At 34.3% G+C, this 25,309-nt stretch overlaps 1 protein-coding gene and 1 long non-coding RNA gene across 7 annotated transcripts; one reads left to right on the top strand and one right to left on the bottom strand.

Annotated features, from left to right (window-relative positions):
* Positions 1–6,156: 6,156 nt before the first annotated feature.
* LOC114174668 lies at positions 6,157–11,067 on the top strand. Its single transcript, XR_003602695.1, has 3 exons — positions 6,157–6,317; positions 6,437–6,508; positions 11,003–11,067. It is a non-coding gene; the product is annotated as an uncharacterized LOC114174668 (long non-coding RNA).
* A 722-nt stretch (positions 11,068–11,789) lies between these two features.
* On the bottom strand, positions 11,790–22,892 carry LOC114173951 (GPI ethanolamine phosphate transferase 2). 6 transcript variants are annotated; one of them, XR_003602645.1, is made up of 19 exons: positions 22,648–22,892; positions 22,466–22,565; positions 22,213–22,257; positions 21,951–22,118; positions 21,750–21,834; positions 21,556–21,662; positions 21,253–21,333; positions 19,940–19,992; positions 19,758–19,860; positions 18,355–18,498; positions 17,874–17,970; positions 17,499–17,724; positions 17,314–17,407; positions 16,174–17,181; positions 15,486–15,578; positions 15,072–15,355; positions 14,775–14,905; positions 14,524–14,603; positions 11,790–12,608 (listed from the first exon to the last, which is right to left on the bottom strand). XR_003602645.1 is itself a non-coding variant. In XM_028058652.1 (19 exons), the coding sequence occupies exons 1-19, from the start codon at positions 22,770–22,772 to the stop codon at positions 14,596–14,598; spliced, it is 2,487 nt and encodes an 828-aa protein (XP_027914453.1). In that variant the 5' UTR covers positions 22,773–22,892; the 3' UTR covers positions 14,290–14,595. The 6 variants fall into 6 exon arrangements, 4 of the variants coding, with proteins under 4 accessions (XP_027914453.1, XP_027914451.1, XP_027914454.1 ...); XR_003602646.1 differs by lacking the exon at positions 11,790–12,608 and having other exon boundaries at positions 14,290–14,603; positions 15,072–15,221; positions 15,325–15,355; XM_028058652.1 differs by lacking the exon at positions 11,790–12,608 and having other exon boundaries at positions 14,290–14,603; positions 16,174–16,566; positions 17,032–17,181.
* Positions 22,893–25,309: the final 2,417 nt, after the last annotated feature.

Below are 25,309 nucleotides of genomic sequence, written 5' to 3'. Positions count from 1 at the left end.
TGTTCATACACTAATTAGACGAGTCTTGCAACACATTAGATGAGTTTGTCCATACATTGATTATATGAGTCTAGCATTATACATTAGATGAGTCAGTTCATACAGATATTAGACTAGTATATTAATACACATTAAACGACTCTATCCATCTTTTATTAGACAAGTCTTGCAATATACATTAAACAAGTTTATCCATATATTGATTAGAGGTATCTAGCAATACACATTAAACGAATGTATTCATATAATGATTAGATAAGTTTAACCACACATAATAGATGAGTTTGTCAATGCATTGATTAGACGAGTTTAACAATATATATTACACCAATCTTTTTATACATTGATATGTATTTTTAGTGAGTTTATTTTAAATATTTCTACACATCGTTTATACTTTTAGAAAGTTAACTCTATTTTTACACATATTTTATTCTTTCTATATTTATAAAAATATTGCGTTTTTGAACATATAATTCATTTTTCAAGTTGATTTTACTAAAAACACACACAGACACAAATTCACAAACTTTGGGTTGACACTAGCTTTTGTCTAAACAAATATAACTTTCGTTTATATAATAAAATCTATTTAGTTATATTCTTTTATGCTATATTACATTTAATAAATATTTTTAATCCAATAAACTGCCTTATTTTGTTCAGAATTTATAAACTGAAAGCTTATGCACTGCTACTTAGTTTATCATCTAATTTTGTTAAATAAAATTCTTAGTTTTTAGCATGTTTCAGTCTATCTTATATTCCTTTCTTTACTAGTCAATTTTTTTTTTAGATTTTTATTTATAAATGCGTATCAAAATTTGAGATAATATTAACTGTTCTCTATCAATTTTACTTATATTCTTAACCTAATTTGTAATACTTTATATTTAATGTTTTATTACATAAGTAAACAACGTAAAATAAAAAATCTCATCTGTTCTACTAAAATTAAAAAAGTGTTGTCTTTCTTGTATTTTACACTTTTAGTTAATTTAAAATATACTTTAAAAGGGTAAAACGTGATATGCGTGAAGGAGTGGAGGTTCTTCCACTTAACTGGACAAAACCAAATGCAAAGTTGGCGGGCATACAGCATATCCATCTCACTTCTTCATCTAGTTGCTGTGACTTGAAGAGAGGGTATGAAAGGGCAAGATAAGAGTGTCAAATGCTGTACAAAATTTTAAAAGATAGTGAAATAGAAAAACTATTCCTACTTTGTTTTTGTGGTGCTTCTTGATGAGGGGACTTCTTAGTAAGCAGTTAAACCAAATCAATCCAAAACAGTTTCTGCTTAAAAAATTTAATTCACTTGTCTCTGGCCATCACTTCTTGATCACTTCAAGATGGTGGAGTAGTTCACATCAGTAACAATTTAACAAGACGTAAACAATGCTCCCAAAAAAAACCAGAGTAGCACATTCAATGTGAAGAAGCTCATACACCTCATTAACCAAAGCCTAAAACAGAAACTCAGTTAGTCTTCCTCCAAAAAGAAACTCTAACAAAATGGGTAAAAGAAAAAACAATTCATTCTGAGATCATAAATGTAGATCAACCAGCAGCACACAATCCAGAAAGGTATGAAATGTTTTCTTTTAAACTTCAGAAGGTCAAGGACAATACATAAATGGCAAAATATGAACTTGGCAATGCCCTCTTCAACAAAATGGGAAACTCCAAATCAAAACTATTCTCCAATTTTCCATTTTCAGTTTGTTTACAAGTAAATCTATGCAAAATGCTATACCTACCAGCACTACTCTCTCCAATCACCACCAGCCTATACCATGCTCCAAAAATTAGGAAAGAAAGCAGACAAAATTTATCACCATTACTCCATGCATCACTTTCGAAATCGCACACCAACAAAAACATCATCATCTCCTTCAGTGAACTCCAATTCATCGTCTTCCTCGTCCAAATCAAAATCCAAATCCGAGTCACTAGCAAGAGGCCTCCTCCTCCTGTTCCCACTACCCTTCTTGGCCACAGTTTTGACCCTCATTCGCCGCTTCTCACCATTCCCCTGCAACCCTTCATTATCATCATCAGAAATGTACACAAACGATGGAGCACTTTGCTCACTGAATGCAGCATTCTGCTCACCAAATGTGTTACTACCCTTAATCTCCTCCTTGACCTCGTAATACCTCAAAGGCACACTTGCTTCGCACGAGTAGTACTGCCGAAGCTCCTCTCCCTCCACCACTGCTTCGCCCACCATCGACGGCGGTATCACCGCCACGCCCTGGAACGCCTTTCCGCAAACCTGACACCACAGCGCGCAATCCTCATACTTCTTCTCGTACTCAAAGAGGTTCCAGCAGTAGGGGCACACACTCCAAAACGTCACAGCTGCGGAGACTGGGTGCTCCCGGTCGTAGAGCGCTCGGCGTTCAGGACGGGACAGCACGTGCCAGGCCTCCTGCACACGTGCGAGCGCCTCGTCGGAGAAGGGAAACTTGTCAGGGCTTGTTGGGTCCAGGAGAAGCGCTAGCTTTGCATACTGCCGCCGTGCGAGGTCGCGGTTGGCACAGTCGGATGGGTCGAGCTGGAGAACGGAGTAGAAGTCAGCGGCAGAGAGGATGTTGGCGATAGCAAGGACTCGTGCTACGGTGTCGGTGGGAGGAAGGCTGCGAGCGAAGTCGCAGCAGGCGGAAAAACGGCGGAGGGAGAGCAAGGAAAGGCATGTGGCCATAGGGTTTTCGGATTCGGATCCTTTCAAAGGATCCATTTGCGGTTGTTGGAATGAGTGTAGTGAGGGAGGTGAATGAAAGGGTTAAGGTACAAATAATTGAAATGTTTTGATTAATAATAAATGAGTAATAATATTCTGACTATTTTTATTTACTTTTAATTTATTATTTTTATTATTTTATATTATTATATTATACAGCGAACATTTGCTTAAGAATGTATTTTGATCTTGAAAATTTGATGCAGAAATTTTAAGAGTCATATTATGACGTAGGATATTATAAGTCATATACTTGCATTATGAAATATTATGAGTGTTTAGAAGTTTTAGAATTTGTGAAAATATGAAAGATATAAGATATATGATAGATATAAGAAATATGTTATAAGAGGAGGAACTTGTTATTTTATTTTAGGGTTAAATATGTTTTTGGTCTCTTAATTTTCAGTAAATTTTGTAATTAGTCTATTTCGAAATTTTGAACCAATTTAGTCTTTCATCTTTCAAAATACGTGAATTTAGTCTTTTTAATCAAATTTTGTTAGGTTTATTCAATGTTTCGTACACACCTCAGGATTGTATTTGAGTTGTTTATATTGTTTGACACATTTTTACTTTAATGTTAAGTCAAATATTATTATGAAATGCACTTAAAATATTAAATAAACTTAACAAAAATTTGATTAAAATGACTAAATTCACGTATTTTGAAATATGAAATACTAAATTGATTCAAAATTTCAAAATGAACTTATTCCAACATTGCTGAAAGTTAAGGGACCAAAAACATATTTAACATTTTATTTTATTCATATATTCTCTCTCTCTATATATATATATATATATATATATATATTATGTTATATATATATATATAACATAATATAAATGTAACATAATAACATAATATAAAGACAAATGCTCTCACGTGATTTTTTCTTAAAGTAAATCATTAAATTATTTTTAAATATGAATTTAGATGAGACGAAAACTTAAACGAATGTTTAATATATTATTATAAAAATTAAAAAATCAAAATAAATAATTAAAATGATACCTTAAAAGTGTTCAATCCTAAATAAACAGAGAGGGTGTTATGTTCAATAATTTATGCCTTTTTTTCTCAGGATTTTTGTCCTTTTATGATTTGGGTACGTTTTCATTTTGTTTTCAATTATTATCAATTAATTACTGTTATGGATGCTATTAAATTTTGGCAGTTTTTTCTTTTACATTCATCCATTTTTTATAATCACTTCAGTGTTACAGTAACCCATTCTCTTATTAAATTTTTACTTTTAGAAAATTTTTTTATAATTTTGCATCTTATCATGTTTTACACATTTAGTATTTTTTTAAAACATTATCTTCATAAGTGTTCTCCAATTTATAATTGTGTATTTATTTTGGGACAAATACAAGGATGCACCATGTGAATAAATAGTTCAGGTGAAAAATTCCATTTTCAATCTTCTATCAAAAGAGAACTCATCATCACTCATTGTACTAGAGACAATTCTTTCGACTTAATCTATGAAACCAAAATTAGGGATATGGGACGAAGGTTTGATTCATAGGATGGATCGAATGTAAAACAAATATTATTCAATCATATACAACTTACAAATGATTTGTTTTATTTGTAGTAAATATATTATATATTATAAATTATTGCTGACAGTTATTTTTATTTGCAATAAAAAATTAAATTAAATAATTAATTTTTACAAACAAAAAATTAAATTATCTATTTATATAAAATTAATTATTTACACAAGATAATAAAGGAATATGATTAAAAAATTAGTTTATTGTGTAAGTAAAATATATTTACTTTGATATAATGAACATAAATAAAGTAAGGGTTAAATATGTTTTTTTTCCTTAATTTACAGTAAATTTTGGAACTAGTCCATTTCCAAACTTTTAATCAATTTAGTCTTTCATTGTCGAAATATGTGAATTTAGTCCTTTTAATCAAATTAAATTTTGTTAGATGTATTTGATGTTGCGTACGCATTTGAGGATTGTGTTTGAGTTGTTTATACTTTTGACATATTTTTGCTTTAATGTTAAGTCAAATAATAGTATGAAACGTGCGTGAAATGTCAAATAAACTTAACAAAATTTAACTAAAAGGATTAAATCCACGTATTTCAAAAGATGGAAGACTAAATTGGTTTACAATTTCGAAAGGGACTAATTCCAAAATTCACTGAAAATTAAAGGACCAAAATCATATTTAACTCATAAAATAAAATACAAGAGATTCCTTGACCGCATCCAATATTTAAAGTTTATGAAAAGATTAAATTATCTATTTATGTAAAATTAATTATTTACACAATATAATTAAAAAAGTAGTTTATTGTGTAAGTAAAATATATTTACTTTGATATAATGAACATAAATAAAATAAAGTGCAAGAGATTCCTTAACCGCATCCAATATTTAAACTTTTTAAAATAATTTTATCATACAAGAAAAAATATTATGTATTAAAAAAATATTTATTAATTATTTACACAACACAATAAAGGAATAGTTTATTGTGTAAGTAAAGTATATTAACTTTAATATAATTAACTAAAACAGGAGCATAAAAAAAAAACAAAGTGTAAGAGATTCCTTGACGGCATCCAATATTTTAAGTTTATGAAAAGACAAATAGTATAACTTTTTAAGATAATTTTATTATACAGATAAAAATCTTATGCATTAAATAAAATATTTATAAAAGTTATATACATTTTAAAAAAGTGATATACATTATTATTATGATTATAAATTTACCATATATAATAAATATTATGAAGAAAAATTTGTAAAAAATATATTTTTCTTTTCAGTATCGAATCTTTTGTTTTATTAAAACCTCTTATTTCTTTTTCTTTGGACAATCAGTATATTGTAACTCATTTGTAAAGCCTTAAAATAGAACATATAAATAAACAAAAATTTCATCATATTATATTATATATATTAATCAAATTATATCTTTATAATTTTTACCAAGTAGAAAGTTAATTTATAAACATGGATTGTGTCATTTTTCTAGAAGATATTAGTACATTTAAAATTTCATTCACATTGATTATATATACAAAATGTTATATTAACCTAAAATTATTTTGTATGTCACTCCCATAAAACAGAATCCACACAGTATATACTTTTTAAAATATATTAAAATATGAACTATTTAAGAATTAATAAAATTTAATAAAATTTAAAATGAATATGATATGATTACATAAAATTATAATTAATACTTAAATTGACAAAATTAACCTTTTATATAAAGTTATTAAGAATAATTTGGAAAAACTTATGTTAATATAATTTAGTTCTTCTTATCCAATATTATATGGTTTAATAATTGTTTATTACATGTAATGGGATTGGTTTTGTAAGCCCTTTTTCAGTGTCATAGAGTTTTGGGTCAGCCCTTCAGTAGGACCCTATACCCCACTCAGTTGCCTCATTTGCATCTTGTCTCCCTTTTCAGAAACAGCAGCTTCCTCTTCCCCTCTGATCCCCTACAAGGTGCTCTGCTAGGGCACAATCTTCTTCCATCCTGAGTTAACAAAAATCGACCCTGTACCTCCTGGTAAGTCGAACTCTTGAGCCTTGGGTCTACTTTCTTCCCCTTTTTCCCGCTGTTTGAGCATGTTGGTCAGTTAGGGTTCCGTTTATTTACCTCGTTTTGTGCTGATTTCCATGTTTCAGCTCACTGCTCTAGCCCTTGGAGCTGAAATACTTCTTAGTTGCGGGTTTATTTCGTTTTAGCATCTAAGCAAGGTAAGGAAAGCTAGTTTTAACCGTTTAAAGTTGTTTTTGGGTGCCATTTTGGTTTGTTGCATGTTTACATGCTTGAGAAGTATGTGTAATCGATTGAAACTGGGTGCATGTGTTTTTGGTTGTTGGATTGAACTGTTACTCTGTTGCATGTGTGTGGACAGTGGCAAGAACTGTCAATCTCGCCCAGGCGAGCTCGTCTCACCTAGGCGAGAGTGTCTGAGACCCACCCAAATTTGTATGAGTTATATGGTGTGATTTCATGAGTTGTATGAGTTATATGCACTAAAATTTGTATGATAGCATGAGTAATGTATGAAGTTGTGTTTGGATGGTTGATAATGAGCATGAGAAATTAATGTTGAGGTAACAAGTGGTGGTTATGTGATATGAAACATGAGATTGGTGTGAAATAGGCATAATTCCATGAGTCTCGTGGGGAGACTTTATGGTGGCGTGTAGTGTATATATTAAGGTAAGCATTCAAGTAAGGATTGCATCCCGAAACTCTAAGTGCGAAACAACTATTTGCCAAGTTGTCAAAGTGCGACTTCTGGATGAGAGAGGTGAAGTTCTTGGGGCACGTGATATCAGCTCAGGGTATAGCTGTGGATCCAGCTAAGGTAGAGGCTATGATACAGTGGGAGTGTCCCAAGTCAGTGACTGAGATTCGGAGTTTCGTGGGTTTAGCTGGCTACTACAGGAGATTTATAGAGGGGTTCTCCAAGATAGTGGCACCCTTGACACAGCTAACCAGGAAAGATCAACCGTTTGCATGGACTGATAGGTGTGAGGAGAGCTTCAGGGAGCTTAAGCAGAGGTTGACGAGTGCTCCAGTTCTGATAATTCCGGATGTGAGTAAACCCTTTGAGGTTTATTGTGATGCCTCTCATCAGGGACTTGGGTGTGTCTTGATGCAGGAGAGGAAGGTGGTGGCTTATGCTTCAAGGCAGTTGAAGGTTCATGAGAAGAACTACCCCACTCATGACCTAGAGTTAGCAGCGGTGGTTTTTGCTTTGAAGATATGGAGGCACTACTTGTATGGTGCGCAGTTCCGTGTGTTTAGTGACCACAAGAGTTTGAAGTACCTCTTTGATCAAAAAGAGCTGAATATGAGGCAGAGGCGGTGGCTAGAGTTTTTGAAGGACTACGACTTTGAGCTTCTCTATCATCCAGGGAAAGCGAACGTGGTGGCAGACGCATTGAGTAGGAAGACAGTGCATGTGGCGCACTTGATGATAAAAGAGATGGAGTTGCTAGAGAGCTTCAGAGACATGAAGCTATAGTTTGAGTTGGAGTCGGAATTCATTAGGTGTAGCACCTTGGTTATATCTAGTGACTTCTTGGACTTAATCAGGGAAAGGCAAGCAAGGGATGTTAGTCTACAGAAGGTAAAGGAGTTACTGGGATCGGATCAGGCCAAGGAGTTTGCCTTGGGCAGTGATGGTGTGTTGAGATTCAGAGGCAGGGTTTGTGTACCAGAGGATGTTGAGTTGAGGAAGTTGATCCTTGAGGAGGGACACAAGAGTCGTCTTAGTCTGCACCCTGGCATGACTAAGATGTACCAAGACCTCAAGGAGAACTTTTGGTGGCAGGGCATGAAAAAGGAAGTTGCACAGTTTGTATCGGCCTGTTTGACTTGTCAAAAGGCTAAGGTGGAGCATCAGAAACCTGGTGGAACGCTCCAGCCCTTAGATATTCCGGTGTGGAAGTGGGATAGCATAGCCATGGATTTTGTTACCCACTTGCCTCGCACCGTGAGAGGACATGATGCTATATGGGTAGTGGTGGATCGTTTGACGAAGAGTGCTCACTTCTTGGCAGTGAATCTCAGAATGTCTATGGCCAAGTTGGCCCAGCTCTACATCCGAGAGATAGTGAGACTTCATGGAGTGCCTAGTAGCTTAGTGTCTGACAGAGATCCCCGGTTCACTTCAAGGTTCTGGTAGACGTTACAAGAGGCTATGGGTAGCAGGCTGAGGATGAGTTCTGCTTATCATCCACAAACGGATGGCCAGTCAGAGAGGGTGATTCAGTCCTTGGAGGACTTGCTGAGGACATGTATCTTGGATCACCTTGGCAGTTGGGACGAGGTGTTACCGCTGGTGGAGTTTACCTATAACAACAGTTACCAAGCGAGCATAGGGATGGCACCTTATGAGGCTTTGTATGGGAGGAGGTGTAGGACTCCCTTATGTTGGTACCAGGACGGTGAGTCAGTTTTGGTAGGACCTGAGTTGCTGCAACAGACCACAGAGAAGGTGCAGTTAGTGAGAGACAGGTTGCAAGCATCCCAGAGTCGGCAGAAGGCATATGCTGACAGAAGGAGAAAACCCCTAGAGTTTGAGGCTGGGGAGCATGTGTTCTTGAGGGTGACCCGAACCACTGGTGTGGGGAGGGCTATCCGCTCCAGGAAGTTGTCTCCTAAGTTCTTGGGTCCGTATCAGATCTTGAGGAGGATAGGGCCCGTGGCTTATGAGATTGCATTGCCACCCCAGTTGGCTAATCTACACCCCGTCTTTCATGTTTCACAGCTACGGAAGTATGTTTTTGACTCATCGCATGTGTTGGAAGCGGAAGATGTGGAAGTCAGGGAGGATCTTCAGGTAGTGGTACAGCCCGTGGCCATAGAGGACCGCCAAGTGAGGGAGCGCAAGGGAAGAGCCACAAGTCTTGTGAAGGTCATCTGGGACCGGAGGACAGGGGACTCTACTTGGGAACTTGAGGAGGACATGAGGAATGCATACCCACATCTATTCTGGTAAGTTTAATTTTTCGAGGACGAAAAATTTTTGTTGTTGGGGAGATATTGTAAGCCCTTTTTCAGTGTCATAGAGTTTTGGGCCTGGCCTTTTCGGAGGCCCAGGGCCAACCCTTCAGTAGGACCCTATACCCCACTCAGTTGCCTCATTTGCATCTTGTCTCCCTTTTCAGAAACAGCAGCTTCCTCTTCCCCTTTGATCCCCTACAAGGTGCTCTGCTAGGGCACAATCTTCTTCCATCCTGAGTTAACAAAAATCGACCCTGTACCTCCTGGTAAGTCGAACTCTTGAGCCTTGGGTCTACTTTCTTCCCCTTTTTCCCGCTGTTTGAGCATGTTGGTCAGTTAGGGTTCCGTTTATTTACCTCGTTTTGTGCTGATTTCCATGTTTCAGCTCACTACTCTAGCCCTTGGAGCTGAAATACTTCTTAGTTGCGGGTTTATTTCGTTTTAGCATCTAAGCAAGGTAAGGGAAGCTAGTTTTAACCGTTTAAAGTTGTTTTTGGGTGCCATTTTGGTTTGTTGCATGTTTACATGCTTGAGAAGTATGTGTAATCGATTGAAGCTGGGTGCATGTGTTTTTGGTTGTTGGATTGAACTGTTACTCTGTTGCATGTGTGTGGACAGTGGCAAGAACTGTCAATCTTGCCCAGGCGAGCTCATCTCGCCTAGGCGAGAGTGTCTGAGACCCTCCCAGGTTCTACTCGAGCAGCTCGCCCAGGCGAAAGGCCCTTGTCTTTGAGCGATGCGTTGTCTCGCTCAGGCGAGAGTACCTCGCCCAAGCGAGTTCTCGAAGGAGAAGCTGGTGTGCTCTGTTCGCAGCCTCGTCCAGGCGAGGTGTTTTATTTTTGGGCGAAGGACGGTCTCGCCCAGGCGAGCTGGTCTCACCCAAGCGAGATGCTCGCAGAGTGCCCTGTTCCAGGCCTCGCCTAGGCGAGATGGCCTAGCTTAAGCGAGACAGTCGCTGCAGCTTAGGCGAGGTCTTCTAGCCCAGGCGAGAATAGGGTAGTTTTATGTTTTTGAATTCATGTTTACTTGAGTGTGGCTATTTCTCTCGAACATGCAAGATTATGGTGTGATTTCATGAGTTGTATGAGTTATATGCACTAAAATCTGTATGATAGCATGAGTAATGTATGAAGTTGTGTTTGGATGCTTGATAATGAGCATGAGAAATTAATGTTGAGGTAACAAGTGGTGGTTATGTGATATGAAACATGAGATTGGTGTGAAATAGGCATAATTCCATGAGTCTCGTGGGGAGACTTTATGGTGGCGTGTAGTGTATATATTAAGGTAAGGATTCAAGTAAGGATTGCATCCCGAAACTCTAAAGGGTGAGTGAGTCTCAAGTAGAGCAAACTGACCCAAGTGGTGAGAGTAGCGGGAGGCCCTAGTCTTTGGCAGGATAATGGCCTTAGATGCTTAAAGGCTAACCTTGTGTGTGGTAGGGTGAAACCCATTGGCAATGGCTCTGCAGAGCAGTAGAGGCCACCACAAGTGCAAGCGTCTAGTGAATCCGATCTTAATATATGTATCCGGATAATAGAGTCATAGGTGTCTTGCTTGTTTGCCATCATATGATTTATGTGTCTCTGTGTTGTATGCCTGTGTATGTTTATGCACTTATTCTTTTACTCTAGGATAAGTTTCATGTTACACTAGCTTACCCTTGCATTTTGTGTTGTTTCTGTTATGTTTCCTCTTTTGCAATGATCACCTTCTGGTGGGAGCAGATGAGAGGGAGGTTCGAGATGGATATGAGAAACGGAGTGGTGCGGCCTAGATTCCCTGTCTGGATGTCTTAGGAGTAGTTTCATGGCCATGAGGCCTCTTGTATTAGTTGCCTTGAGGGCAACCCTTTTGCAAGACTGTTAAACTTTTAAAAATTTCCTTTTGCTTAGGGCTATGTGGTATGCCTAAGTTTCCTTTTAAGTACTTCAGGATGACTGTAATAGTTACCTTTCGTACGCTTCATGTTCATCTGAGTGCTTCTCGTTATTATAACTATGTGATGTTTTATTTAGTAGTGTAATCTATTAAAATGGGATGTCACAGGTTTCATCTCTTTTTATTTTTCTATTTATAAATGTATAATCTATATGTTTTGGCATTATGTTCAATTTTAATTTAATATTGAGAATAATAAAGACACAATTATAATTTAATGTATGAAATTACATAATCCCTACTCACAAATTAATATGACATTATCATCACTTATTCCATCAAACATTTGGAAGGAATTAAAATAATTATACCGATATTAATTTCATAATTCATTATACATGATCTCACAGTTAATTAGACGCAATTTAGTACATCTAGTACATCTAATTCTAAACAGTGCAGGGTTTCTAACATTTCTTGCTACATTTAATTTTTTTTCTTTTTTTAACTAATAGATTAAATGCACATGCAGAAGGCACCCAACATTCTAAACAAAGTCTAAGAACACACGATCATGGATTTAAATCATGCAAATATATTTATTTCATCATAAACATTACTACTACACAAATAAATATTATATTCACATCTTGAAATGGCAAGTTGTCATAAGATATGAGAAAATATTTACATCATAACAATGATATAAACTTCCAAAAGTTATCAAACATATAGGCTTCCAACTCTCCCAGAAAGTGTCTCAAAAATCTAAAAACACGCTAGCATTACAACTACGTTATACCTTATACTGCCAATATCTTAGAGTACATGAAAGAAAAGGAAATACCTTCATAAGTCAAGAGTTTTTGGTTAGTAAGTTAGCATAGGTAAGGATTCGGGAAATGGTGTCAAAACTCCAATTAACCTCTGTGGGAATGATTTTTAGGATTGCAGTAAGTACATGATGAGTAACCAAACCAAGTCTTTCTTCCTCTCTAAACCCACACTACTGTTTCTAGAGAAAATGGGGGCTTTGGGAGACCAAACTCTTCGTTTGTGATTGTCAACGAGAAATGAAAATTTTGGACACACAAATTGGACAATTTTGGCTGATATGCTGAGGGTTGTTAGGAGTACTCATTTTTATCATTCGTTTTCTGTTTATAGGACGGTGGAAGAGGGGTTTAATTGTCAAATTACTTCTTTTTCGAGGAATTCTATTGACGTGGAGGTTCATGATACAAGGAGGGGATGATAAAGAATTAATTGAGATTCTCTATTTTCCTGAAGGAGTTGAAGACGGACTGGTTGAACTTGTTGAGACAACATTATTGAATGTTTAATTTACCTCGGTGCATAATAGGTAATGTTAATGACATTTTATCTTTGGATGACAATTTACCTTGGTGCATAGTAGATCATCCTCTTGACTTCATAGATGTAGGCTTTTATCTATATAGGATAATAAATCGAATTAATAATTATCTATACAGAGATAATATTTAACACAACCATCTCTTTGTTATATCTCTACTTTACAATTTCATATGATTATATCGTTAATTAAAATATAAAATCTTAATATTCATTTTAGCTCATCATTTTTTTCACTCAATGACTTGAATGTAAAACCACCGTTTGTAAATAGATCTTTATTTAGTATTGTATTCACTTCTCATTAATTTTACACACAAAAAGGTCAAAGCTATTGCTTCCTGCACTCCCCACAATTACTAATTACACCTTCACAATACTATAGGGAAAAACCCAAACATTCTGACAACAGTCGCATCGCTGCTATAGAGAAAGAAGAAGAGAGAAAAAATGTTGCAGAGATACAAGAGAAGAGAAAAAACGCTGCAATGCATAAAAAATCTCAATCCAAAAAGTATTTCAAAAAACTCTTTTTAAAACATATTTCATGTTTGGATGTTCTGAAATACTCATTCTAAAAGACATTATATGCATTTCAGAAAATTAATTTGTTCTGCAAATCCCATTACAAAAATTTTATTCCGAAATATATTTCATTCATTCTGAAAATTCTCTTCCGGAAATCTCATTTTAGAAACTTGATTTTGAAAATTTTATTATGGAAATGACGTTCTAGAGCGCTTGTTCCAGGAAATTTTTGAAATATATCGAAAAGTCGTTTGTATGGAAGATAAAATGAACATTTTGAAAACTTGAGGAGGACGAAGAAATTCTGAGGGTGAAGGAAGTAAAAGCCGAAGATCAATTACCTTAATCTCATAAAGAGTTCGGCCCAAATTCAATAAACTTTGGATAGAGACATGTTTGAATGTAATTTTATTAATATTTCTCGTGAGTTATCAAGCTTGGAGGAAAGTCTAGATAGAGCCTAAGTTTCAACTTCGTGGTTCGATTTATTCCCTCATGCTAGCCTGCTAAATTTGATAGAACCAATTTCATATCATGATCCAATTATTCTGAAGCTTCATCGCAAGTTTATATTTGAAGATGTATGAGTGGAGAGAAATTATTTAAATGGTGTGGTCTAAATTTATGACTCAAACACGACAATTTCCAAGTTAAAAGATGTGCTCATAAGACCTGGATCAGTGATGGCAAGAGACTAGAAACAAATTTCGTAATGATATTGACAATCTCAAGAAGCAATTGAAGGTGCTCAGGAACTTGATTACTGCAGAGTTTGTTTCGAAACTTCAACTAGTAGGCGACTTGGTTGGTGATCAAGATGGTGGCTAAGAAATATTTTCTCAACCTATATACCCTCTAATAATACTTAGTGTTGGAGGTTAAAAACTGTTTTAACCTAATGTATTTCCAAACCAAATGTTTTTTTTTTTTTTCGGCAAACCTAATGTATGATGTATGCATTTTACTTAAATATACAAAGCATGCTATCCTAAAACTCACATTTACTTAAATATATAAATTCAGAAAATTGTGTTGATTCAAAAATCAATATCACATGCACATATTCAAGCATTACATTTTTTATTCTAGATTGTCCACCGCATTGAGAGCATTCGACTTGTTCATAAATGCGATCCTTTTAATCATGTTTTCTTAAATGATCAAAATTTTATTGACTCCTCATTTCAATTTTTTTACTTTCATCCGAAATTTAAAATTTTTCACTTTGATCTTTAATGTACTAAAATCCCCTTGCTCTTTCCATTAATTCGTAACACTAATTCAATCAACTGAATGACTCATGACAGACTGGGACCATTTTCCTATCCGTTTGATTCAGCTCAACCAAACTAGCCTTTTAATCTTTTCCAAACTCATTAATTGCCCCACCAAAGAGCTATTCAAAATTTGCATTTGCTTCTAGATCTTCTCTAGATTTCTCATGTTTCAACGAAGATATGCATACCTCAGTCAGTGTGAATGTAAAAGTGAGAATATAGCAATCAGTTACATCTTCCTTCAATCCTCATCAATAGATTTACAGTTCTGCAGTAAATGATTAATTAGAAAGACGCAGGAGCAGGTACCGTGAACAATCAGATTATAACTACCCTCCTCATCAAAAAACGAAAAGGCAAAAGCAATATTTAGTTAGTCAAAATTTCTTTTTCACAGTTTAATACTAATTTGTCCTTAAATTAGATGGCCGTCACGTACCTTTTTCCTTGCTACTTAAGGAGAAACTCTTTCTCAGCCAAAAAAGAACAATGAATGTATAAATCACAGTAGCAACTACAATGATGGCGCCAATATAGACACATGCAGTAGCAGCACAGACGTAAAGGTACCTACAGAACAATTGAACAAATTGAAAGTGTTACTTGCGGTATCTATAAAAGCAAGGTCAGAAAATCAAAATAAATCCCTATAACTTATAATTCAAAAAATCACTAGGGATAATTCTGTGATTAAATCATGCATCAACTTTAGACATAGGATTCAAGGAAAGCTCACTTGGGAGAAAAAACACTCCAAATAAACAAGTGATTCCTCATCAACAGCAGGACAATTGTGTACACAGTCAAGAGAACAGAATTTATGGTCAGCGGTACCAAGCAAGGAAATCCAAGAAGGGTCTTGAGAATTTCTCCGGAGTTTCCGTTCCTGATAACCAGTGGATAGATCATGGCCTTGACAGAGATGTACAGCACCAGACTCAGAAAGAATAACATGGGGGATGCATAAGTAATGATGAACATTAGAAGACCTGAAAGGAAGGTTGAGTGACTTGAAATTCCCTGCCAATGAAAGGTAAGACCTTGCTGAGGAAATAGATATTCATGGACAATTAAAATCCAAAATGTAAAGTAGAAACTAATATACTTTTTTTTTTTTAATAATTACAAAAAGAGAAATGGGAGACATTACAATAAAAGCTCCAGCTACGTCAATTGTAGCTAGTGTATTACTATTCCCAAGAGCAAAATGGCCTGCCATTCCCAGATAGTACAGAGCAGTAATCTAAAAAGAACACAGCATTTTAAACACTCGTTAAGCATTAAAATTTAAAAGGAAATGCTAGATGCGAAGGAGCAAGTAAATATAACATGCCTCGTCACAGTACAATTAATTAAGTTTGGATTGAAGCAAATTCTTATTTTTAGAACCTCTTAATTCAAGTAGAAAGTAAAGTAAAAGACGCAAAGATCATTTCTAAATAAAAGAACCTCGAAAATCAATTCCAACTATGAATATTATACCAACAAAATTAAGAATAAAAAGTATATGCTCTAATAGTGAAAGATTTTTACACAATCACCTAATCACAAATTACTGTATATAATAAGTTTATTAACTTCTAGAATAACTACTTTAAAAATAATACAAAACATGATTTTTTATTAGTTGACAACGTAAAAACTTTTACATTGACAGTCCATGCCTATTAAGCCCTAAAATTAATAATTGGTATATAAAAAAGGTGAACTTAAATTACCCTATATTAGAATCCAGGTCAATGACTCTTAGTGGGCACCACACTCTGGGACCTAAAACTAATGTCATATCAAATGGAAAAATAAAATCCAATATTTATCCATGAAATCTTGCAACTAACCTCAACCCACTGCTTATGACATGAACCACTGGAAGAAAAAGTAAGCATGCTGGCCAAGAATTGAATAAAGAGCAGCAACACAGGCATCGCATTGATGGATTGTTGAAGCAATAACTGCAGCAGACACCAGAAAGTTATGTACAAGCATCCAACTATGTACAAGGAATCCTTCAATACGAAAATACGTGTCATGTTCTGAACTTCAACAGGAACAGAAGCAGACATGCAGATGTTTTTCCTTGAGCATATTTCAGGAGTTTGCATAGGCATAATCCATGGCAAAATCAACACAACTGCAACAGTGGTGATTCCCAGAACAGCATAGAATACTTGTATTGATAAGTTCTCATCATTATTATATGGGATTGACATGTCCTGATGTTTCACAAAATGCTGTAATACCAACAAACCAGACATAAGCAAGCTAAACCAAATCACTGTTACAACTTTTGTTTTAGACTGCACTAGGTACAATATAGATATGCCCAAAATGATGACCATTGCACATGATGCTATCTGAATCAAGTTTATATATTGGTTGCCAGCCTGCTCAAGCCACTTGGCAATGTCAGGAAGATTAGTCCAATTTACACCACCTTGATGCCAGCCTCCCAAAATTCTTCCAGTAAAAAGAATAAGGAACAGTGAGCTTATTTGGCATCCTGATATATTTCTTTTTTCCTCTGTCGAACTGAGAATATCATGTGCTTTATTAAGATGCAAAGACTGTATTGCTTTACGAAAAAATAAGAAGTTAATTGTAGAAGTTAGGAAATTCCAAATATAATGTTCTTCCTCAATCATGGAACTTGATCCCATACTGATGACAAGGGTCAGGATGCCAAACAAAACGAATACCTCATCAAATTTCCATGGTGTCATATAATTTTCATGATCTTGCGTCTCCCAAGAAGGAATTTCTTTGTGGATGAAAAACACAAGTCCCAAAAGTATCAAGCATGATATGATCAAAGCAGCAACTCCAAGAACAAGTAAATTAACTGGTTTCTGCACAAACACAATCGTGATGAAAAGGAACTGAATGAGAAAAACTTTAAAGAAACAAAGCAGTTAACATGAAATACTGGTTCTTGATGCTCTCAAATAATATTAAGAAATTTTGAGTAAGATCACACATACATCAGTTGCTTTGTGTGATAACCACTCACTTGCTGAACTCAGAAACTCGTGATATGCGGCAAGAAAGCTGTTATAACCTTCTGTACCATTAAACCTAGAAAACAAATGCCAAACAAAAAATTCAAAAATATTTCTAGTGGAACTGATTAAAAGTTAAATCTATGCAGTACAAACTTGTCTAGTACCTGGAGAATACTTTAGCCTTCCAGGCATCATGGAGAGTAGCAGCATTTACGTACAAGCAACAAAACAACTTCTCCTCCCTACCTTTACATTCACTGATTGTGGGTTCACTATTAGTAATGAAGGTGTCACAGAGAAGATTTCTACAGGATAAACCAGGCAATTGTGCTTGAAGTAATCTGAACAACTGCCATGAGTTCAACTGCAGTGCCCTAAGCTTTTGGTCATCTAACTCCCCAAAGAAGCAAAAAGGAAAAGATCACATAATTTTACTGTTAAAAAATATAATATGCTTGATGAAAGCAGATATCAGAAAATGTCATATCACCTGCTGTATTCTTCTGTTAAATAGACAAGCATAGACAAAGAGAACTAACCTGTCAGAGAGTCAACCATTTGAGAGATCAAAACACCAATATTATTTTTGGGAATTGGCACGCCAAAAAGTAAAGCTAATGTTGGTGCAATATCAACCTGGTGCACAGTAATAAGATGTAAATTGCATACATATTTGACTGCTAACCATGATCTCTAGTTAAATGGTATTTTGTCATTGACTCTGATTAAACTGTATGATAGGTTCAAGATTTAAAAACCAGAAGCAGAGAGTGCTGGATAGTTAGATAACAGAATAAGTTGCAAAGGGAAGGAGAAAACTCATGTAAAGACAAAGAGTTTCATTACATATGAATGCATGGTGACAGAAGCAGACTAATACACTGAATGCAAGAAGATTCCTTCATGGCTTGCAAACGAAGGCAAATACATTGAAAGTCAGAGAAGTTAGGAAAATTATCAACAACTGTTAGTCCTGTCTGCACTACAGCCTACAAACATTAAGTATAGTAGTGTTATTACCTGGAAAATTGTGTCAGGATTGGATGAAGAATGGTGAAAGGTATGGGGTTTTGGCCCAATAAATAAGGCTATAGAGTCTGTTTCCTCGTAGGATGAACCCCCATGATTACCATTCTCAGTCATTCCATGGTCACTGACTACAACCTGCCCATCCATTTGCACAAGGGATTAAATATATTTGAAAGGACTTGGTCTTTACAGTTTTAATTAATAATTAGCAAATGATAGCAACAGAAAGATATATAGAAAACATAAACTACAATTTAGAATAAATAACACTTAAGGTACAAAACTACAAATGAAAGTTAAAATAACTATTATAGATATGTATAGTGTACAACAAAAAGTGGAGACTTGAAACCCCATCATGCATTGCTTTCTACTCATCCAAGAACATGTGTTGGAAATAATGTAGTCGTAGAATAATGTAAAAGGGAAGAACTGTTTATTAATTAGGTAATACTGTAAAATTACATTCTTGAAATTATGTGTAATTACAATAATTTATATACCTAATATCTTGTTTCCTCTCTCTCTTCAGTGTACAACCTCAAACATGCAAATGCATCATTCCTGAAGATTAACTATACCAGAACCATATAAAGAAACTAAATAGAATTAAAACAATAAAGGAACTTGTGTTATCTGCCACTTGAATCAATTGGTTATTTGAAAGTTTGTTTATTCCAACTCTCTTACCAAATCCTTTAGGCAGAAAGTTGGTTATCAGCATAGTTCACTATCCAATTCGACATAGGATGAAGAATGTAGGAATTGACAGCTTCATCAATTAAAATATTGAAAATGGGACATTTACCCTAACTACTTCTAAGAAAATTGTTAAAATCCAACTTTGATTCTACTCTCGGCAAGCTAGGAATAACTAAAACTCATTACGCAGCTTGGGGTGTGGGTGTTAGGAATCAATCCTATGTTTAGGAGAAATCACAGTATATCATTAATTGGAAGGGTTGCAATCAACTATTCTAATTTTATTTCATTTCTGTAACTTTGGATTCCTAGTTAATTTTGGGAATATCCTATTTATTGTTTTCTTTTAAAATTCTCTTCCTTTTTACTATATAATGTATCTCTGGACGTATGAAATAACTTTCTTCATTATCATATTCATATTTATTATTGTCTTACTTCGTAAGTGCATTGTAATTTCTACTTTCTTTTCTTTTCTTTTTAGTCACTTACTAACTCTAGTCAGTAACAGTTGCAGTTCTCTTATGGTTATTTTGTTAGAGTATTAATACTGCTGCAATGGATATTCCTCCCATCAATTTTCCACCACCTCAAACTCCATTAATGTTAATGTCTTGAAATGCCCACACCACAATAAACAAGTCATCAATTTCTGTAGTACGAAATTCAAGAAAAAAAGGATTGTCACAAACCAGAAGTGTCTTCCCTTGATCATTTTCTAGATTTTGCAAAGTATTTATATGAATCGTCTTCACTACTTCATCCATTTCAACAAGTTTTGAAGCCATTAAAACACTGAAATAGTATATGTCCAAGTTAAGCTATGAGAACAGAATGAAATGGCATGCATAGAGTGAAGAGAAAATGATGATACCTGTTGCGCCCACCAAGATGTCCAACATGATCCAAGCCTAGATAATGAAGTATCTATAACAAATTTAGTAAAATGTATATAAATGAAATTATATCCACAGTTTAGTAAAACGTATATAAATGAAATTATAAAGCATCATGCAATTTCGAACTAGACAAAATATCCACAATTGATGCATGCTGAAACTAGATAACATACAACTCTGAACAATCCTTATACTACAAATGAAGCTTAAGACTTAACTTTCACTGAGAAGTTTAAAGGCATCAATTTAGTGCATATGTATATTAAAAAAAAGTCAAGAGTTGAAAGAAGTCAGTTGATAACAGAGATAAAAACAAAGCATGTATAATCGAGCAACCAGTAAAATGATGCAGTATACGGTGTAAGTATTAATAAGTAGAACCACAACAAATGTAGTTTTTTTTTCCTACTAGGTATAATCACACAACTGGAGCAAAACCAACTCTTATATTATAGTTGATAAAATCACAAGTTCTTGTTAGGTATAGAAAGAGACAATCAACCTAACCAACTTACAGTTAATAAAAGGTAGTACTAATTTTCTAAGATTTCAATTAAGTTCATCTAACAGCACACTTGGTAGTTGGCACTAGTTATAATAATAAGAAAATGGTAAAGTTGATGATTCTGTTATCAAATATCACAGGATCCCTGAAGTGCATCTCTTGAAAAAGACTAGTGATATACCGTTTAGAATGAAAGGAAATGAAAGGGAAACTATCTCCATGTAATAAAACTGTTAAAGTTCCAAACAACCAGCGGCAGTCGAACAGTCTCTTCTTATTTAATCTTCAAAAATTTACAAACACATTCAATAAAATCATACTGAAATCTTTTCCAAGAAATTTATTTGTATGGAAACAGTTATTTTTCCCAAAAGAAAACAAGGGATATAAACAAGTTTTGGAATGCATGAAAAAACTCAGAAATATGCCAAAACTCACTTGGAAAGGTAGACAACATATGCACACTAGAAAGTGAAATTTATATTTATATCCAAATACAATACACAGAAATAGACCAAAGCAAGAATACACGACACCAATTGTTCATCAGTAATATGACAATAATAAAGCAGCCGCCAATCTTTTGGCCACAAAAAGAACATGCAAATGTTTGAGGGAAGGGCATTAAAACCTTCAGGTTCAATACTACTGACTGAAAAAATAGGTTAAGGTGCAGAGAAAATATGTACTAGTTTGTAAATTGCAAATTATCCAAAAATGGAAATTCAAATAATGTCAGCTGGAAACCAACCAAATTACGAAGTAGTCACAACAATTATTTACCAGAAACTTCCAATCATCTCTACTAAGCTCATCAACAAGATGTCGAGACACATTTTGATCCACTTGTACAGTATCTTTAACCTGCAGTAGTAAAAAGCTTCAGCAAAACAATGTAAAATAATAAAGCAATCATACTACTTTATGTATAAACATATAAACATAAAAGCATAGTTACAACATGCCAAGTAAACAAACACATTACTTTGTCCTTGTCTGAGGCATTAGAAATTATTAATGAGAAATCTTAATGGATTAAGTGGTCAAATCAAATATTTTCATTTTATACTCATAAAGCAAACTTACAAAAAAGCTGGTAACTCCATCATGTCTTTCAAATAAACCAGGAAACAACTTGAGCCATGTATCATCACCATGCATGACCATTTTCCAACCAATCTTAAAGAACTGTGCTGCAATAAGCAAATAATGGTGACATCTTTACCAACAAAAAAAAGGTTGATTTTTCCAACATTGGTTGCTATAATAATACAACTAACCAAGAAGATTATCTTCTAAATAAGCCTGGGTGTTAAAGTTGAAAGCCACATCCAGGAAACCGCCAATTGCCCCAGAAACCATGGCCTGGAAAGAGAAACAAAAAATATATGATCAATAGATGTCAGAAAAAGGAAAGAAAATCAATAAACCGCGTGCCTTCCTTCCTTACTTCCACGTTGGAAACAGGATAGGACACTAACCTTCAAACGAGGCATTGTAACAGTTGGAGCAGCAGCTATAGCATGATATCCAACAGCCGTACCATTTGCCAACAATGACTGTGTATACGGCATAGCTTCCATAAAAACTTTGCTAGGAGGCTGACCCTTCTTGCCAAGCACAAATTCCGCTGGAAGACCATCAATAACCTACAGCAAAACCATAGACCGAAGCTCGTGAAAAATCACATGAGCAACCAAATTAGACCTCAATGAATACGACATCTCCGGAAAAGGTACATACCATTAAGACAAGTCGATCATACAAAGGAGGAACCTCGGATACTTCCTACACAAACAACATTTTCTAAATCCATGAGTGCACACACAACAAAACTAAAAGCAGAAATGATAATTGCATTCCATCAAATCAATCAATCTATAACAACCATAACAGACAAATGAATATCAAACAAATGATTATTCGTAATAAGTAAAGATAATTTAAATATCAAAGCCAAACAAACAGAACAGAATACGCGATTCACCACCACTACCTGATACAAAAACCTGAGACTATCAGGAAGCAGAGACGCATCGCTATGATTTGAGACGTCGCGGACATCGCAGGTCGGTCGTCGGAAACTCTCCGAACCACTGAGGATGAAAGTAGAAAATTGAGAATTGAATAAGTGGAAAAGGTTGGTTCGGAAATGGAATGATAGTATTATAGTGTTACCTGTGGCCGGTGAGTAGTGGTTTGACGGGGAAGAAGCCGAAAACGAAGATGGAGAGACCGATGAACTGGATGGTAACTGCTGCAACGGTGAATAGTGTCAGCTTAGTGCAAGAAACTGACGACATTCGTCTACCGGCTTCTCTATCAGTCCTGGAATCCGCCACCCTAGTAGTCAGAGAACGGTGAAGTTGTAGGGACTAACGGAAAGAGAGTTGGGTGCAAAAGGGACAATTCTTGAATGTTACCGTGGGCTATTTTGTCGTTTGCAATGTACAAAACTATTAATATGCTAACATTTGATCGAGTGAGTTATTACATGTTTGATATTTTTTTCTTTGACTTGTCTTATTCTTTATAGTTTTATTTATTATTATTTATAAAAATAAAATTATTATTATAACTAAAATTAATTTTATTATTATTAGAACTAATAATTATAATAATAATATTATTATTAGTATGATCAATATTATTAAGAATAACTCAAATAATATAAAGAAAGTTATTATTCAGTAATATTATAACATATTACTTAATAAATTAATTGTAATATTATTAAGGCTTAAATACATTTTTCGTCATTATTTTCGTAGTGTTTGTTGTGGATGGTTCTCATTTTAACATAATGTTTAAAATGGTCCTCATTTTTACCGAATGTTTAAAATGGTCCTTATTTTCGTAATTCGTATTTTGTTTTTTCATTTTTTGTGATACCGTTTAAATGTAATATAAACACCCAATGCAATGTAATCTAAACAATGACACCTATATAGTATACAATGTTTCGTTAATGACGACGTCACAGAAAAGGAACAAATAAAATACGAATTACGAAAATGAAGACCATTTTAAACATTCGGTAAAAATGAGGACCATTTTAAACATTCGGTAAAAATGAGGACCATTTTAAATATTCTGTTAAAATGAGGACCATCCGCAACAAACACTACGAAAATGAGGACGAAAAAGGTATTTAAGCTTATTATTAAAGTTGTATCTTTTATATAATTTGAATTTTATTATAAAAACCTTAGTTATAGTTATTACTATTGTAAAATGTAATAAATATTATTAATATTAATTTTATTACTATAGTTACTATTAATTTTAAAAATACATTTAGAAAATGTTAATGTTTTAATTTTTTTTATAGTGTACTAAACAATAGATAAATAAATAAAAATATAAAGAATAGAAGAATAGGAGAAGAATATAATTATTTTTTATAAATATTATTATAACTTATTACGCCAGATTTCTTGAAAGCATGATATTTCCATGATATAAATGGGTATTAGTATTTAGAAGTTTAAGTTTTGTGCATGCACACCAAACAACATTTACATCTTCAAGTTCCTTCTATTATTATGTAGATGATGATGGATTGTAGTTTGGTTTAAATGGTTAAATAATAGAAATGGGAATTTTTGAATATAATATTCAATGTATAGAATTATGCACATACATTAACTTTTACCATTTTCAAAAAGAAGATTCTTATTATTATATATTAAATAAGTGGGGTTAAAAAATAGTCTAAGTTTCCAAAATTTTACATAGAATAGAATAGGTTCTAGGTTTCATTCATTATAATAATATCATTTTAATTAATTATTAAATTTATACTATGATTCTTTAAAATATTATAAATTATAAATTAACTTATAAGCATTTTATATTAACTATAAAATATTTTTTAACTAGTTTTTATTATTTATCATTTAATTAAAAGGTTGGAGCTCAAATCTCAGTTTATGAAGATCAAACTTGATCTAACTCACGCGAGTTTAACATAATTTAACTCTTACTTAACTTGAACCTAACTTGATTATACTTTTTTTTCTAATTTAGGCCTAATTTAATTTAAGTTCAACACAACTTGACTAAAAGTTAGCCACATTAATTTGGTTTGACTTCAGTCCGCTTGAGGTTGACCCAACCTAACCATGTCTGACTTGAGCTTGATCTGATATGACTCACCCTAACCTAGGTTACGCTCAACCTAACCTAACATGAATTCATTAGGAACCAACCCATACTTATTTGGGCTTGATCCAACTCAATCTCACATTGACCTTACCTATACCAGTCCAATTTAACCTGACAGTAGATTGAACTCAGCCTTATTTGGGTGGCTAACTCAACTTGCTTAGGTATAGTTTGACCTAATTTGGCTTGGACAACTTTGCATGACTTTAACTCAGTTGACCTTTTCCGAACTAAAACCAAATTAGTTTATGCTTGACCTAACTCAATTTTAATTAGGTATAGGCCAACTTGACTTGATACTAGTCTAGCTCAACTCAAACTTACTTGACAATACTTAATTTGAACCTGACTTGACTTGTCTCAACACACATGGATCCTACCTAAGTTGGCATCATCAATATTTTGCTCAAATTGAGCCTAGCTATGCTCGAATTGAGCTTAGTTTGAAAGCTTAATATGGTTCTGACTAGATCCTATCCATACGAGGATGACTTTAACTTGACTTTGATTGTGTTCAGCCTAACTCGACGTGACTTGAGTCCAATGGTATGACCTTAGGCAGACCCATCTTCGCCATACTAAACTTGAACCCAACTTAACTTGGCCTTACTTGAATTTGGTTCGTCCTAGTCTAATTTGGACTTGTCCTAACTTAATTTGACATAGACCCGAT

Source organism: Vigna unguiculata, chromosome 2 (genome assembly GCF_004118075.2).
Source record: "Vigna unguiculata cultivar IT97K-499-35 chromosome 2, ASM411807v1, whole genome shotgun sequence".
NCBI lineage: Eukaryota > Viridiplantae > Streptophyta > Magnoliopsida > Fabales > Fabaceae > Vigna > Vigna unguiculata.
This window is presented reverse-complemented; position numbering and strand designations above follow the sequence as displayed.